General features: G+C 33.5%; 1 protein-coding gene across 1 annotated transcript; it reads left to right on the top strand.

Annotated features, from left to right (window-relative positions):
• Positions 1-3,109: 3,109 nt before the first annotated feature.
• TRIADDRAFT_19226 (uncharacterized protein) lies at positions 3,110-6,634 on the top strand (the record flags this gene model as incomplete). The annotated part of the gene is made up of 2 exons (XM_002108414.1): positions 3,110-3,449; positions 6,402-6,634. Coding segments are annotated over 2 exons (573 nt in total), but the record flags the coding sequence as incomplete, so codon positions are not given.
• Between the last annotated feature and the right edge of the window lie 9,864 nt (positions 6,635-16,498).

Raw genomic sequence — 16,498 nt, 5'->3', positions numbered from 1 at the left:
CTGTTCCAGTGGTTATGTCACATTCCATTTTTCGCATTGCTACTATTATCCATCATCATTCCGTTATTACAACATTCCATTGGTGGCACCATTCTTCAGCGGAAACGATATGAGACATCACAATATTACAAAATCCCGTGTTTATTACCGTGAATATAGTAATTTTGATAGCTCTACGTCGTCTCAATCGATCCTTAGTCGAGCTACAACCGATGTTGATCAATTCCAATCACAACTCAAGCTTCATAGTAATTGGACAAGCTCACAATTGAAAGCCAAATTCGGCCTTTATCATCATACTGTTAATAATTTTAATGCCAAACATGTTGTTGTCATTACTTGGACCGATATGGTACCTTATCCTGCCAGCTATTACGGTAGATTCGGCTTCGTAAGTATCAATTTTATCGTACTTGTAATGATAGTAATTTTATGTTATGTATAATTTAGTGCATAGTATAGATAATAACAGTTTGAATAGTCATTATTATACTGAACAAAACATCTCTTATGAACTTCTATCATTAGACCAACACCTTCCAATTAGTCTTGGTTAGCAATGGTGAGAATACTTTCGCCTTATATAACTATGAAGTTAACGGAATGCAATGGTGGAGAAGATTCTACGGTCTACGTGCTCGCGTTGGATATATCACGGGCAGTACAAATATCCATCATGAAATTGCTTTATCTGGCTATCGTAATATTCTCAAGATTGATTCATTACTTGGAAATACTGGCATGACTGGTAAATGGGCATTCCGTTTAGATCCTGATACCTTCCACATTAATTACGTACAGAAATGTTTATCATGGTACTACCAGCAGAATCATATCTCGTACTATAATCGATATATGCCTTCACCATGTCCATGTACTTGGTGGCAAGTATGGTTTGATCGTCGATTTAACTGGTGGGGTAGTGTAGCACGTTATCCTTGCGCACAATCTAGATTTTCATCTCCAACACAAGGTGGAGGTAACACGAGGGTAAGTTAAGATTTTCTCCGATAAATATTATACTATCTCTAACAGCCGATAGTTTTCATGTAATATAAGAATAATTAGTAAATCAACTGGTGATTATATTTAAATTTAACGGAATATTTGTTGAACTTAGATGCATCGTGTATGCTGTTATACAACTAATTTCCGACGTTTCGGAGCTTTAATTACTGGATCGCCTAGCGGTGGAACTCTAACATATGCCAATAAACAATTACGAGATACAGATAAAGAGGCCTATCAGAATTGTTGTATCAATTCACGATTATGTTTCCTATACTATCGTAAGAGAGATAGCGGTACTTGTCGAGGCTATCGACCACCAAGAAGAAGTAAGTTAGACAATAAATTTACATTCATTTATTCAAGTGATATTCTTATAGTCTGCTAATACACCATTAGAGATTTAGCTTTTATTTTACATCAAGTCTATCAGCTAGTGTTAGGAAGACTATAAATAACTTGTGATATAGGTCAAGTAAAATTACACATACAAATATTAAGATTATCCACCTATTTAAGCGTTAATTAGATCTATTTGAACTCAAAGTACATCCATTTAATTTCATGATCAATTCTAATCGAATTTAATTTTATTAAAATTTACTTACACTATAGCCTGGTTCTGGGGCGATCCTCATATTAGAACTATGGACGGAAAACAATACACGTTTAACGGATTAGGAGAATACCAACTACTCAATTTACAAAATAATTATGTTGACGTACAGGCTAGAACATCTCAAGCTCTTATTAATGGTACACGTTCAGCTAAAGCTACCGTATTTTCGGCTTTTGCTGCTAAGCAGAATAATTCAGATGTTATCCAAGCAACTCTCAATGATCAAAATAACGGCCTAGATATTCTCGTCAATGGCAACATACCTTTAACATTAAACGATTTAAGTCAAAATGAAACTCGTGAATATAATAACGTCGACTTAGCCCTATCTCAAAATGGATCGTTAGTTGTTGCGTTTTCATCGGGTGCCAGCTTAGAAGTCACTGTCTTACCTGGTCTAATCAGTATAGCAGTCAACGCTCCAGCTTCTTTGCAAGGTAATTCTAAGGGTTTGCTTGGTGTATGGAACGGCAATATGAACGATGATTTTACACGTCCCGATGGCAGTAAGATTTTAATTAATGCTACTGAATTCGAAATTTATTATGATTTCGGAGAGAAATGTAAGTTTTAATCTCAATTCATAGTAATTCTATAATTTCGTATTACAACTCAAATAAAACAAGTATTTTGAATCATCACTACGATACTTTTACGTTTTACTATTATTAGGGAAAATTAATGAAACTCAATCATTATTCACTTATCCTCCTGGAACAACATATCAAAACTTCACGGATCCCGACTTTCTACCGCTATTTTCGGATAATATTACTGCCTTGTTCGGTGGCGATAATGACTTATATCAACAAGCATTAAGTTCATGTGGTAACAATATCCCATGCTTGTATGATGCTAGTCAAACTCTAAATGTAGAATTAGCTGTACAAGGTAAAGAGACAGCTGACGGCTACCAAGAAGCGGAAAATGAAGCAGGTAAAATATCCCATCATTTTTCTAATTATTTAATTTCTTCTGTAATATTACATCTAGCAATTTTATTAATATATTTAAATGATATTACTGTATACTGATTTTGTCTTCCAACAGAAAATTTCCCACCTGTTATTACTGGACCTACTACACTAAATGTTACCTATGGAAAAGTCTACACTACAGCATTAAGCGTGTCTGATCCTAATACTGGCGATACTGTGACTGTTACTGCAGATAGCGCTCCTCTAGGCGCATCATTTAATCCTACAACTTATCAATTTACTTGGAATGTTAGTACTTACACCAATATTAGCATCCAAATTGTGGCCAAAGATTCTAAGAACGCAGCCAGTATCTACAGTCCTGCACAAATTATCATGTGCTATTGCGCTAATGGTGGTACTTGCGACTACACGTAAGTTATTAACCATATTCACTAATTCAGTTAGAGCAAAAATATATTTCAATGTCTTAAAACAGAACTAGATTGCATTTAACATCTGTAAATAATATCTACCATGCTAAACGCGCTTTGCTTCTGCTAATAGTGGAGAAACCGTAGAAGATGGTAGCGTATCTCAAGTGCCGTGTATTTGCTCTGCTGGATGGAATGGAGATCATTGTACTGTCGACTTTGATAGCTGCGCTAATTTCCCGTGCTACGAGAATGTAACTTGCACAGATAATGTAGCTCCATTAACCGGTTATACATGCGGCAGTTGCCCACAAGGTTATACAGGAGATGGTATATTGTGCTCTGATTTCGATGAATGCGCTAGTTCAGCCACAAACAATTGCCAGCAAGTCTGTGTCAATACTGTCGGAGGCTATACCTGCGATTGTCAATCTGGTTATCAATTAAATTCTGACGGAAGGACTTGCACGGGTAGGATTCATATCAATCACTTTTATGCCTTACTGAATTATAACTTTTTTTTTCATAGTAATTACAGTAGATATCTGGAATAAATTTCCTAACCAAGTCCTTTCATGCAAAATAGCATAATAGTAAATGATTTGATAGCATATCAAAACTAGTACTCATCAATTTTTATTATGATACCCACAGATATTGATGAATGCTTCAAGAACTCACAGATCTGTGGCCAAATCTGTACCAATACCAATAGCAGCTATATCTGCTCATGTAATTTTGGATTTAACCTCAACAGCGATAATAAAACGTGCACAGGTACCGTCTATTATGAAGCCTACCATTGCATATCCTTGCTATCATAAATGTAAAGAACCTTTAAAAAGTATTTCCTTCGAGTTCTTTGAAGTAGCTTGTACCGTAAATTCTTTTAACAGTATTGAATTGCTTGTAATTATAATTTTCATAACGTTTAACATGTAATGTATCAAATTATATGTTACGTGTTCTTGTTTACGCATAACACAGTTAATAGATTAATCTTCAAGGTATTTCGAGCTAATGTATCGAAACTTTGCTTTTACAACTTATTATAGCGGCAACCGCCTGTAGTAGCAATAATAACTGTTCTGAGTCCTGTACTTATATCAACGGAAAAGATCAATGTGCATGTAAGAATGGATATGTATTGCAGTCCGATGGCGTAAATTGCGCAGGTAACAATTATGAAGTTTATAATCCATCGGTTTTGTTCACCGTCAGTATCGTTATCATCAATCTTGATGAAAAATCATTTCTACATTTTAGCATAAAAATATATACTAATATTGTGATAATGAGCTAGTTCTAACAGCGGAATATTCAATACTCCATAGATCGTGATGAATGTGCAGATAAGACAGCTACATGTCAAATGTTATGTAACAACATAATCGGTGGATATCAATGCGGATGCCCAAGCGGATATACACTTAACATAGACGGAAAAACATGCTCTGGTATGTTACTGGAAGCTTTTTATTTCAATAAAAAATTTGCGTAAATTTCAGCCGTATACATTATATACATAAATGCATTAGTCATTACAGTTATATCGATAGCTAATATATTCAAAGAATACTTATCTATTCGATGACATTCGTAGATATAAATGAATGTAGTACATCCAATCCTTGCCATTCCAATGCCAGCTGTCAAAATACACCTGGATCTTATACATGCTCATGTAATTCAGGTTATACAGGAAATGGCAAGACTTGTACCGGTAAGATAGATTTTCACTAATTACTAGGAAGTTTAACGCTTGGCCAATTCCAAAGAAAAATAACTCATTATTAAAGTTAGACGGTTGTGCAAATAATTTATACCTCGTATTATTGATACGTTACAGACATAAATGAATGCAGTAGCAGCAGTACATGCGGCAATAATGCCAATTGCTTTAATTCTGCTGGATCATACAACTGTCAATGCAAGCCTGGATTTTATTCCACATCATCTTCCTCAAATATGTTAAACGGAAATAGTTGTCAAAGTAATTGCTAAAATTGATATTATGTTAGGGTGCAGATAATCGAGTAAACTAATCTGCGCTTACATCAACTACAAAGATCCCGTTAATGCCATTTGTTAATTTTTAACTGAGTAGAAGAGACTGCTTACGAACTTACCGTCAGAATCGATGCAACATTTAATGCTCAATTTAACGATAAAAATAGCGCCGCTTATAAAAACGAAATATCTAAATTACAAGCTGCTGTAAGTAACTATTCGTATGACATGAGCAATATTTACTCTTTTATTTATACGCAGATAACTTTATACAAGTATTCTAATGTTTGTAGTATCACTCAAATCTTTTCTACGTAAAAAGATGATATATGTTTTATAACCAGCATTTAAGCATAACTCTTGTCTTGACCGCCTTAATCAATTACAATACCACAAATATTATAATAGCTATCGAGACTAAAACTTATTAATGATACAATGTTACAGATTTTATCAGCATATCAAAATAACTCGCTGACGTCGAACGAAGTCAAAGTTGTTACTGTTACTAATCTCAGGTAAATCTATTCGATTTAGATATTTAATTTAAATTATACAAATTAATGGTATTTTTAGATAAAAATTTAATCAATACCTTCTACTATTAATTTTTCAAATTATTAAGATTTATTAAAGCACTAAAAGATCACTAATTATAATATATATCTATATTCAGACAAGGCAGTATTATTGCTGATTGTATCGTTACGGTCTTAAAGAATTACACCCAAGGAACAACTCTATTGAAAAATATTATCCAGACAGGAGCTGTTAGCAGCTATGTAGTGCAAAGTGTTAATGTCACTGGTAGGTTAAGATAGCACAGTTAGCTTCAGCTTATAAATTTAAGAAATAATATTTATGCTAACTTCGAGATAATGTAATAGACGAAAAACGTTCTATACAGTTAGAATTAAAGTTCTCCTAAATATATACAGATAATTTAAATTTTGGAGTCGATTTATTATAATTTAGCTCTTTATCTAGAAATAAATTATATGATATTCCCTATTAGTTATAATATCGGTTATATCACGATAAAATTTATTATCACATTTTATTTTCAGATTATAACGAATGTAATAACCCTCAAGATAATTCCTGTGTCGGAAATCAGCAATGTATAAATACTATCGGCTCTTATACTTGCAATTGCTCAGCTGGGTATCAATTTAATGCAACACTTCAACAATGTATCGGTAAGCAGCAATTAATAGTTGATTACATTTTTCTATAATTAAGTCTTCTTTTTAGCTGTAAATAGTGGATAAGCTAGCTAAGCAAGAATGATATATTTTAGCATAATAATATAGCGCTTTATTATATGCTGTAGCTTAACAGGTACTGCTTAACATGAAGTAATTTCTTACATATAGTTCAATATTTGACACGATGTACCTTTCATAATTACAGATATTAACGAATGCCAGAAATCAGCATCTCCATGTCATCAAAATTCAAATTGCATCAACACTGCTGGCTCATATCGATGTCAATGCAAGAATGGATATATTGGTGATGGAAAATTAAATTGCACCTGTAAGAACAGCATAGCTACAGCTTTTTCATATCAAAAAGCTTTGTTTAATTCTGTTATAATTAAAGGAGATGAATACGGATTCTTGTTTAGTAGATCTAACGGTTAATTTATGATATTTGACTTAGTGGTTTGTACACCAAATTACTGTTTTGGCCAAGGAACATGCTATGTAGTCAATAACGCGCCTAGATGCAAGTAAGTTTATATAACTAGTTTAGATTTTTTGACAGCATATATACTAAAATCGATGGTTTCAAGCTAATCTACTTTATTGCTACTAATTAACAGTAATCAAGATCGGTTTTATTGTTATCCTTAATCTAAGAATTAAACTTTAAGATTCTATATTTTTGATATTTCAGTTGTACGACTACAGGACCAGTTGGAAGTAGATGCGTACAAGGCAGTACTCCGCTATCATGTAAGTCAATAGTTTTACTGGTATTAATAGAAAAAGTGAATGACTCTCTTTAGTTTTTAATGTCGTTATAATCATAAATATGGACTATTATAGTACCTTCGATACTTATATTACTCATTTTACATATCCTAGCTGGTGCAATTGTTGGTATCTCTATAGGATCAATCATAGCTGTCTTACTTATCATTGGGTTTGTTTATCTATGGTTTCGCCATAGCAAAGCAAAAACGTAAGTAGATAGAAAACATACGTTGACGATGATTACTATTATCCTGCAAAATGTTCATATAATTTCAGCTATTGATTAATTTACTTGCAGGCAAAGATCTGTTACTCCTGATCAAGGGTTATTAACTGGTAGAAAATGTGAGTATAAAAGAATTATTGAAATATCAAAAATATTATTCTAGCGGTTGAATTTCCCTTAAGACGTGATGACAATAAAATAATTCTTGTAGTTAATAATGACTGATTACTTTGTTTTCTATTTTATTACTGTATTAGCTCCAACAACAGCGTATGACGATGACGATGGACAGGAGGTAAGCTAAAATAGTTATTAAATTTAATTAGTCTGTGAAAACAGATAATGTAGATTTTAGGAAAGACAAAAGCCGATTAAATTGCTTTCTGTTTTGTTGTTACACTAGCACCAATGCTAAAGATGAAGATTACGATCTCCTCTTTCGTTCATATTACATTCCTTAGCGTAAACAATAAGATAGCTATCAGGACCTGCGTATGAAATTTATTAATCGAATCAACTTTAGACCTTTTATCCGTACATTCATATTTCTTAAAATTGTTTTAACTAGTTCAATTTTAGACGATAGTAAATAGGAAAGTAATTCGCATTTCATTTCTCCTCTAATGACTTAACATAATTTTTCATAAGCCACAACGAGATTTACACAAGTCGATGCAGTCTTTAAAATATTACAGACTTCTAATCTCTTCCTATCAAATTGAGATATAGACATTAGCTGTCTGAGCTAAGATGATACAAGATAGATTTTATCTTTAATCTTGTTAGGCTAGAAGTCTTTTATAATAATAGTTAGAATATAAATAACTCATGTTTTGTGAAAGCACTGCATAAAATTGCAATATTCAATTGATAAGATTATTTTAGTCCTACGGTGCATGATATTAATATCTTTTCATATTGCTTCTTTGGTAACTAGGAAAATTGATTTGAAATTTATTAAGTAATTCATGATATCATTAAAATTTGACGATATCTTTCACGATCGACTTACCTATGTTTTGATATCTTAAATTTTTTACTTACTCCTAACTTTTAAATAAAATGTTAACTTGAACCTGATCAATATTTATGACCGATTCGATGTTATAAACTGTAAAATTCAAATCATTTTTGCATAATTAGGATATCATTTCGAATATGGCAATCTTAAAAACTGATCGATTTATACACACAAATAATCTGATCGAAGAGTAACGGTGGCTGACATGTTTGATACCTACAAAATAATATTAAATCTCATCCCAACGCAGTTACATAACGTATAACTGAGCACGTACAAATACTATACGTAGATTTTACTTTTCGATCGCTTTATATGTAGACGACAGAAAATTGTAACATATTGATATATTCTAGTACTGTATCTTAAGTTATCAATGCAAGGTCAGGTATGAAAAGTAGATAGAATAACGCACTTATCGGTAAAACTTACGCCAAAATCATGCAACTAATTTATGCAAGTCAATTAATATTATCTTGACTGCCGTATTACGTTGTTGCCCTTTATATTCATTTTGCAGGTAGAACCTATCAACATACGCACGCTCAATTCATACTAGCAGATATAAGAGATATAAGTAAATAAATTCCTTTAGCATATTTCCCATAAATAAGATCAAGTGTTTACACAAGAAGAAAAACCTATGTCCCAATTTCTTAGTCATACATGCGATCATTGAGTTTGCTTTACAAATCAATAATCACCTTGGTCTGGAAACATGACGTAAAAAAATTGCCGATTCATTTATGAACAGCTCGTGATTGAGACAGCTGTGAATGGAGAGTTATAATAGTGGACTTTAAACCTACAGATCTTGACAGAATTATATATGAATAGCATCAAACACTATCTATCTATCTATCTATTTATCTAATATAATACAGTAGAACAAGTACTTCCTATAGTGATATTATACATTAAAAAGCAAATGTCACATCTAACTAATAGCTAATTTAACTTATAATTTTTAAGATCAACTAGAATAGCAATACTTCGACATATTTGCTATTTGATAATTATTAATATAATCATTCACTATCCAAACAGCATATTCGTAATACTATTTTCACAATGTAGATTATTATTATTTCTTAGCCTAATTTTTGTAGGGCTGAAAAAATAAATCTTTCGGAATGGTGTATCATTTTGTAGCATAGATAAGAAGTACCCTTTAGTCTAATCTTAAGATAATTTGAAAACAAATTAATTGATACGCATATCCACGTATTATCGTATTAATTTCAGAGTGTAAAGGTTAGAAACCAATCAATTTAATTCTAATAAAATTCAAAACTAAAGGATATAATCTGTCGAAATGGAATTTATTGATTTCATAGCATAAAATATTGAAGTAAGTCAGTCTGATTTTAATAAATCTTAGAAGTAAATGGAATATCTGTCTTAAATAGAGTAGTATGAACTTAAGATGGAATATAAATGACTATGGCGTAATTTCATAGACCTTGTAGCGAATAAATAATGATTTTGAATACCATAAATATGTTTATTTAAAAGCAATGATAATAAATGGTAAGCAGGCCTAACTTCAGTTATCGTTGAAAATAAAATTAGACAACACGTTTGTATCAGCCAAATTCATAAGTTCTAGTAGCAAGGCGAAAATTCTATATGAATGTCATGCTTATGACACTAATTTCAAAATATGAGGTTTCATCGTAATAAAGCCTGTAAACAGATTGAACAGTCTGTCAGCTTGGCATATAAATAATTCATTCTACAGTAAAGAGAATCGATGCATTAGAAACAATTGCATACCAATCCTGCGTAGTCAATTTTCATAGCGTGATGTATTAGTACCGATCAGTCTAGGTTTTAATAAACCCTGGAAATAAATCGAAGAATCTGCCAGAATAAGCATGTTATTGACATAGTATAAGTATATGATAGACTAATGTGAGTATTTTTAGCGTTTAGGTTACATAACTTTCATAACTTTCTGTAAAGTAGTACAACAGCTCCATACTATTTACATAAATTCAATACTGTCTGATGTAGAAATAATTCAATTTACACGGACCATATTGTCAACCGCCTATGAACTTAGTCATCACCAACGGGAAGACTATTGTATATTAAACTCGAAAATGGGGCCAGTTCTACAACTGCCAGCTCTGATTACATCTTCAAGTTTGATATCGAATTACTTACTTCGACAATAAATACCAACATGGATCAAGAAATGAAGAGCAAGATTCTGAAAACCCTAACTTAATACCATTGTTAAAAATACGTAGTATAGCAATAAAGATCTAGATATTAAACTTTAATTCAGCGGTAGAGTTCCCTTTGAACGATATCGAAACGATATCACTTTGCATAAGTGTACAAGATTGGGGCTACGAATTAACCGATTTATTCAAGTTTCATCATGGCATATGCTAACCGACTAACTGCTTGTTCTGGTACGCTATGTCGATTGAAACCAATTAATGAAGATCAACCGTTTGCATCGTCTAATCTTTCCATTGGCTATGGGCATTTATTAGTTCTAGGTATGACAATATCTAGTTCAATCATTTCTGTTTATATGGGCTATGAAGGGAGCCAAGTTACCGGATCGTCTGTTGTTTTCTCCATTATTATATCGTGCTGTATTGCGTTTCTATCAGCGTTGTGCTATGCCGAATTTTCAACTCGATTGCCTAAAGTACAAGGCTCAGCTTATTCTTACACTTATATAGCTGCTGGTGAATTTCCAGCCTTTATTATTGGCTGGACATTAATTATGGAATACGTTGTTGGCATCGCGGTATGTGCATCAACCATCACGCAATATTTGAATACTGTTAGCGATGGCCAAATGGAGAAAGCATTTGTTACAATACTTGGCCCAATTAATATCCCTGGATTAAGTTCTTACTTAAATATTATTGCGTTTTTACTAACTTGTTTATGTGGTGTATTTGTTGGTAGTGGCATAAGAATATTATTGCCGCTGGATATTATGTCAGTTATGGCATTAGCTTCGATTCTATTTATTATAACATGTGGCGCTTTTTATGGTACTAGTGTTAGCTGGGATTCGTCAACTATTGTATTTACTCACAATTTTTATGGGGTACTTATTGCATCAGGTAGTATATTCTTTGCCTTTAGTGGCCTTGATATAATTGCAACAACTGGTGCTGAAGTCAACAATCCTGTTAAACAATTGGCTTATATCTCACCATTAATGATTATACTTGTATTAGTCGTGACAACAGTAACTACGGCCATTACTTTATCCATGTATAATGTAGTAGATTTACAAATTGCAGCACCATCGCAAGTCTTTATAATACGTAGTATTCCATTTGCTAATCTGGTTATTCTACCTGGCATTATAGCTAGTTTAATTGGTGGCGCATGTTGTTGTTTGTTTGCAATTATTCGAATTGCTATAACGATGGCTAAAGACGGTCTTATTCCACCGTGGTTTGGCATTTTAAATAAAACTACAGAAACACCTTTATTTACAATTAGCTCTACAACTCTTATAGCAGCATTTATGGCTATGCTATTAAGTACAGCAACATTAATTAATATGACATCAATTGGAACATTGTTAGCTTGTGCTACAGTAGCTATATGTGTTATTATATTGCGCTATCGACCATCAACTGATTTAGAAATTGTCTACAATAGCGGTGAAATGGAAATTGGTGATGCCACTGTTAATCAAGAGATTGAAAGTGATGAAGAATCTGAAATCTTCACCCACAATATTGAAAATAATGAACTTTCAAGACGACATAGTAGTGCACATTCATCCAAACCTAAACCCAGCGATAAAACTAATTTAATAGCACAATCAACATCAACATCGGCACGCCATGCTAACCCTCATGACTATCATCAAGATCGCTCTAAGCGTTTACCTACTTACGTTTCAAGTAGTGTGGTCAACAGCTCATTAGCTTGTTATTTTTTCCTTTTACTAGCATTAGATGCACTTGTTGTTTATGCTTATGATTTTCTTCTAGTAGCAGCATGGTGGGTCATAGTCTTAACTATAATATTAGCTTTTACTATTGTAGCAGCGGTCATTTCATTGATAATCCAGCCACAAACGTCTAAGAAAGTCGATTTTATGGTACCTCTAGTTCCTGTCTTACCCTTAATTGCTATCTTTTGCTACACGCTATTGCTAGTGGTATTACCAGGAGTTGCTTGGATTCGATTTTCTATTTGGCTATTAGTAGGTAAGAATAGAGTTGTTTAATGAGGTAATTGTGAGTTCATTTTATGGACAGACTTGCACGTATTCATTGCAATCTAGGCAATAGTAGTACAATTATTAATAAATGTAATATAGCAAGTATGCGAAAATGAATTATATAATTATAATCAGTATGCTCATAAGCAGGCGTCATGATCTATATTCTACAAGATGCTATTAGCATAAATTAGAGCTTAATATAACAAGTTTTGCAGTTTTATCTTTTATAGTGAATTTGTGAAAATGTTTAAAATTACTAAATAGTAATTTCATAGTTAAAATAATAATGATCACTTAAATTATAAAATAGAAATTTGAATTAAAGTTTTAGTGATGCCAAGCTGTCAGTATATCGTAAGCATACTCGTATAGCATAAGCATATTTACTGGTATAGGATTTACGTTTAGTTTCATTATTCTTCAAGGTATATCCGTCATTCTATTAATCCCTGTTATGACATTATTTAATTTACTATTGGTTTATCAATTTCCATTTCATCTATACAAGGATTACCGCTATACTTTTTCTATGGCATCCGCAATAGTTGGCAAGGACGAATGATTTCTGAACCGGCAGAATGTAGTATTCAAATTCAAGACTAATTCAAAACGATTCTATCTATCAGAATTTATGATGTAGTTGATTGATCTTCAAGACGGTTTTCAGCGCATATTCCTAACCTAAAGTCCGCATAACATACGATATTGTAAATCAGTATGCAACAGCTATAGAGGCAATTTATAAGGTAACCTATTTGCAGTCCAACCCATGATAAGTAATTGAGTTAAATTTCATTTTTTGATGGCTTTTCAATTCGCAATATCAAAATGGGGCAAAGCTTAAATTAAGAAGACAGCTATGATATCTACTGCAAGAATTGAAATAGAGTAAAGAAGAATTTTGTTTGCAATGATAAGGACTGTATACAGTACATCATGCTACTCAGTCTCAAACTGGTTATTAATTATATGTGTCGATTAAAGGATAAAGAAAAAAATTGATATTATTTGACGGTGCCGCAAGGTGTATATCATCACTACTATTTCGATACGATGGCTATAGCTATATAGCTATATTTCAACATTTATTGAAATTATGGTGATGATTAATGTCTATATATCATATATGATTGAGTAGTAAAGAGTGTTGGATTAACAAGTAGATGATACATAAAAATGTCTAAAGAGAGTGAGGGATTGCCGCACTCTTCAAGTTGATTTTATTTTGTAATTGATATCACCTTGCTAGACCATTTCCAATTTTCTACATGCTTTGCCTAATATGCTTCTATTCTTGTATATTTGTAACGCGATTAACATGAAAAGAGGTATTGAATTACAATTTTTTTTAACTTTCTCTGTATATCGAATGAATTATGTCATTGCCATTGACATAGTTGTAATAGGTAAATGAATGTACTTAATTTGCATCGTACCTCAATCGATGATGCTACCAGGCGATTTGAGAAGGCTCAGTTTTAGTACCCTTTTGCCCATTCAGTTTGGATACGTGATCGTACAGTATGTTGTGAGTGATAAAATATTCTCAATCTAAAAGATCACCCCTCCCTCTACTTAGCGATTTTAATCATTGAATGTAATATACAATCAATCACCGAGCTGTTCACTTTAAAAGTAAGGCCATGTGTGGATGATCGTGAGTTTATCGATATAGTTATAGTTTGTACATAGTCAACTATTCAATATCCTACTCCAATCAGTGTATCTTTAAGTGGCTATTAGAAGGTTTAGAATCTTCATCCTACAGTCCAATTACACATGTAATTGGATTGCTAGGGTCGACTGAATATACCAATTTCAATCCACCATTTCGACCATTTTCAATTTACTGTGTATATTCTCGTACGTGGTGTCTATCAATCTGTTGCATATTGAGTGTATATTCTGTATTATTTCTTTATTATAAAAGACCAATAAATAATTTTAATGATAGTTAATCCTTTTTGTACCCTGGTAATATCTACCTGTCTACAGTATATTGCATTACTTAAGTTAGATGGTCTAATTGGATGAATAAATGGGCAAAAAGAGCGCCGGTAGGCTTTCGAGTTGTCAACACGTATATTCTGTATTATCTCTATATTATAAAAGACCAATAAATAATTTCAAAGATAGTTAATCCTTTTTGTAGCCTGGTCATATCTACCTGTCTACAGTATATTGCATTACTTAAGTTAGATGGTCTAATTGGATGAATAAATGGGCAAAAAGAGCGCCGGTAGGCTTTGGAGTTGTCAACACTTTCTTACTCCGACTCTGAGAATAGTATGGGCGAAGTTTAGGCTCCATTCATATCGTTGGGTATATGATATTGACTGAAAACTCTCAATTGGATAGTGGAACGTATGATTCCTACCTACTATTCCTAACTAATACCGTCTGTAATATGCAGTACTACTGTATATGGTAAGACCTTAGTTTACCATTCTACAGTATGCTGTATGCCGTACTAAGTGATGGGAATAGAATAGAATACAGTACTATCAAAATTGTTCAATGTTACTGATAATAATTCTAATTTATAGCATTATCACTTTAAGCCATTTCTCGCTGCCAAAGTATGATAGAAACAATGTCATCCAGTCCAATAAGTGTGGCGACATTTTTAAACATTTTCAACAGTACAGTAGACTGTCAGTAGTCAACCAGACATGGACCTCTCAATCCAATTGTCCACCGTCCGTCCTTTCCAGTCGCGGAAAGGAGGGATGGACGATGGACACAATTTTGGATTGTAAATGATACAAACGACTCCGACAAGTCAGTGACGGTGAGAGCGCTCACTGCATCGTACAGTATACTGTATACTAAACTATAGTGTTATTCAGAAAGAGAGACGATCAACGACTTTCGTTGGCAAAAATGTACAAGCTGACTCTTTCTGTGGTCATTTTGAACTGTTATCTGCATGTAAAATCGTAGTCAGTCCTGTTGACGGCTACGCTCACAAGTAGCCACCATGGAGTTGGTTACGCGCAGTACGCTGTATGGTTCTAGTCTACCAATGTAGGGGGATATGACCAGTACCATATTAGTCATCCTGCACCGCCGTTTCTTCAATGAAGATTGTTGGACAGTCCCTCTGTCTTCCTTTCCAGTAGTCCGTAGCACCCCTAAACGTGCCTGAAGGCTGAAGGTACGTTCACACGATGAACTTTTTGCATGAGACAGCGATGACTCAAACCAACTTCAGTGAAGCGAGCACGTGCAGGTACGTTGCTACCAGTGTCCTATCAGGAAAAAGTTGATGATATGAAAGTAGCTTTCAAAAAAGTCAACCCGAAACCCGACTGGAGGAAGGGATTCGGGTTAATTAATTCTGTGTCGCTACAGTGTTTGTATAGCGATTGCATCCATTTCGGGTTAGAAAATCAACAATTTGATCGGGTTCGGGTAACGTTTTGACTCCGTTGAAGGACTGTCGTTGCTCGCGTTTTTACTGTAGCACTGTACAGTACAGTGTACAGTACTGTACAGTAATGTAGTAAGAAAATCTTCTCATCAAACAAGACAGTGGCATTTACTGCTTTACCGCGCTTTACCGCCGCATTTAGTATGAGCACAAATTTCGATGACTTGGTATTGCATTGTACTGTACAGTACTGTACAGTACTGTAGATCATTCATAAATGGGGATATAACGGTCAGTGATACTTTCATCATTTATGGACTTAAGAGCAAGTTTAACTTTCTAACTTTACCAGATTCAGATATTTCAGAATCTCTCCATCAACCTCATATATCATTCTATTATAGCTTTACTGTATTTTTAAAGAAAAATATGGCCCGAAAGTGACAAAATGTTATGAAACAGCCTGTATAGTCCAGTGTGCAGTACAGTACAGTACAGTACTGTACACTGTACTCTAGAGACCTACAGTACAGTACTCTATTGTATTGTGCAAGTCAGGGTCCGGACCGGATCGGACTAGACCATGAAAACCTGCGGACCCCAATGCACAATTGCTCACGTTGCAGTGCTGTACTGTACAATGTACACCGTACCTTACATCGTAAATTACAGTACACTGTATCGTAAAG

This window comes from Trichoplax adhaerens, genomic scaffold (genome assembly GCF_000150275.1).
Source record: "Trichoplax adhaerens TRIADscaffold_1 genomic scaffold, whole genome shotgun sequence".
NCBI classification, from domain to species: domain Eukaryota; kingdom Metazoa; phylum Placozoa; class Uniplacotomia; order Trichoplacea; family Trichoplacidae; genus Trichoplax; species Trichoplax adhaerens.
This window is presented reverse-complemented; position numbering and strand designations above follow the sequence as displayed.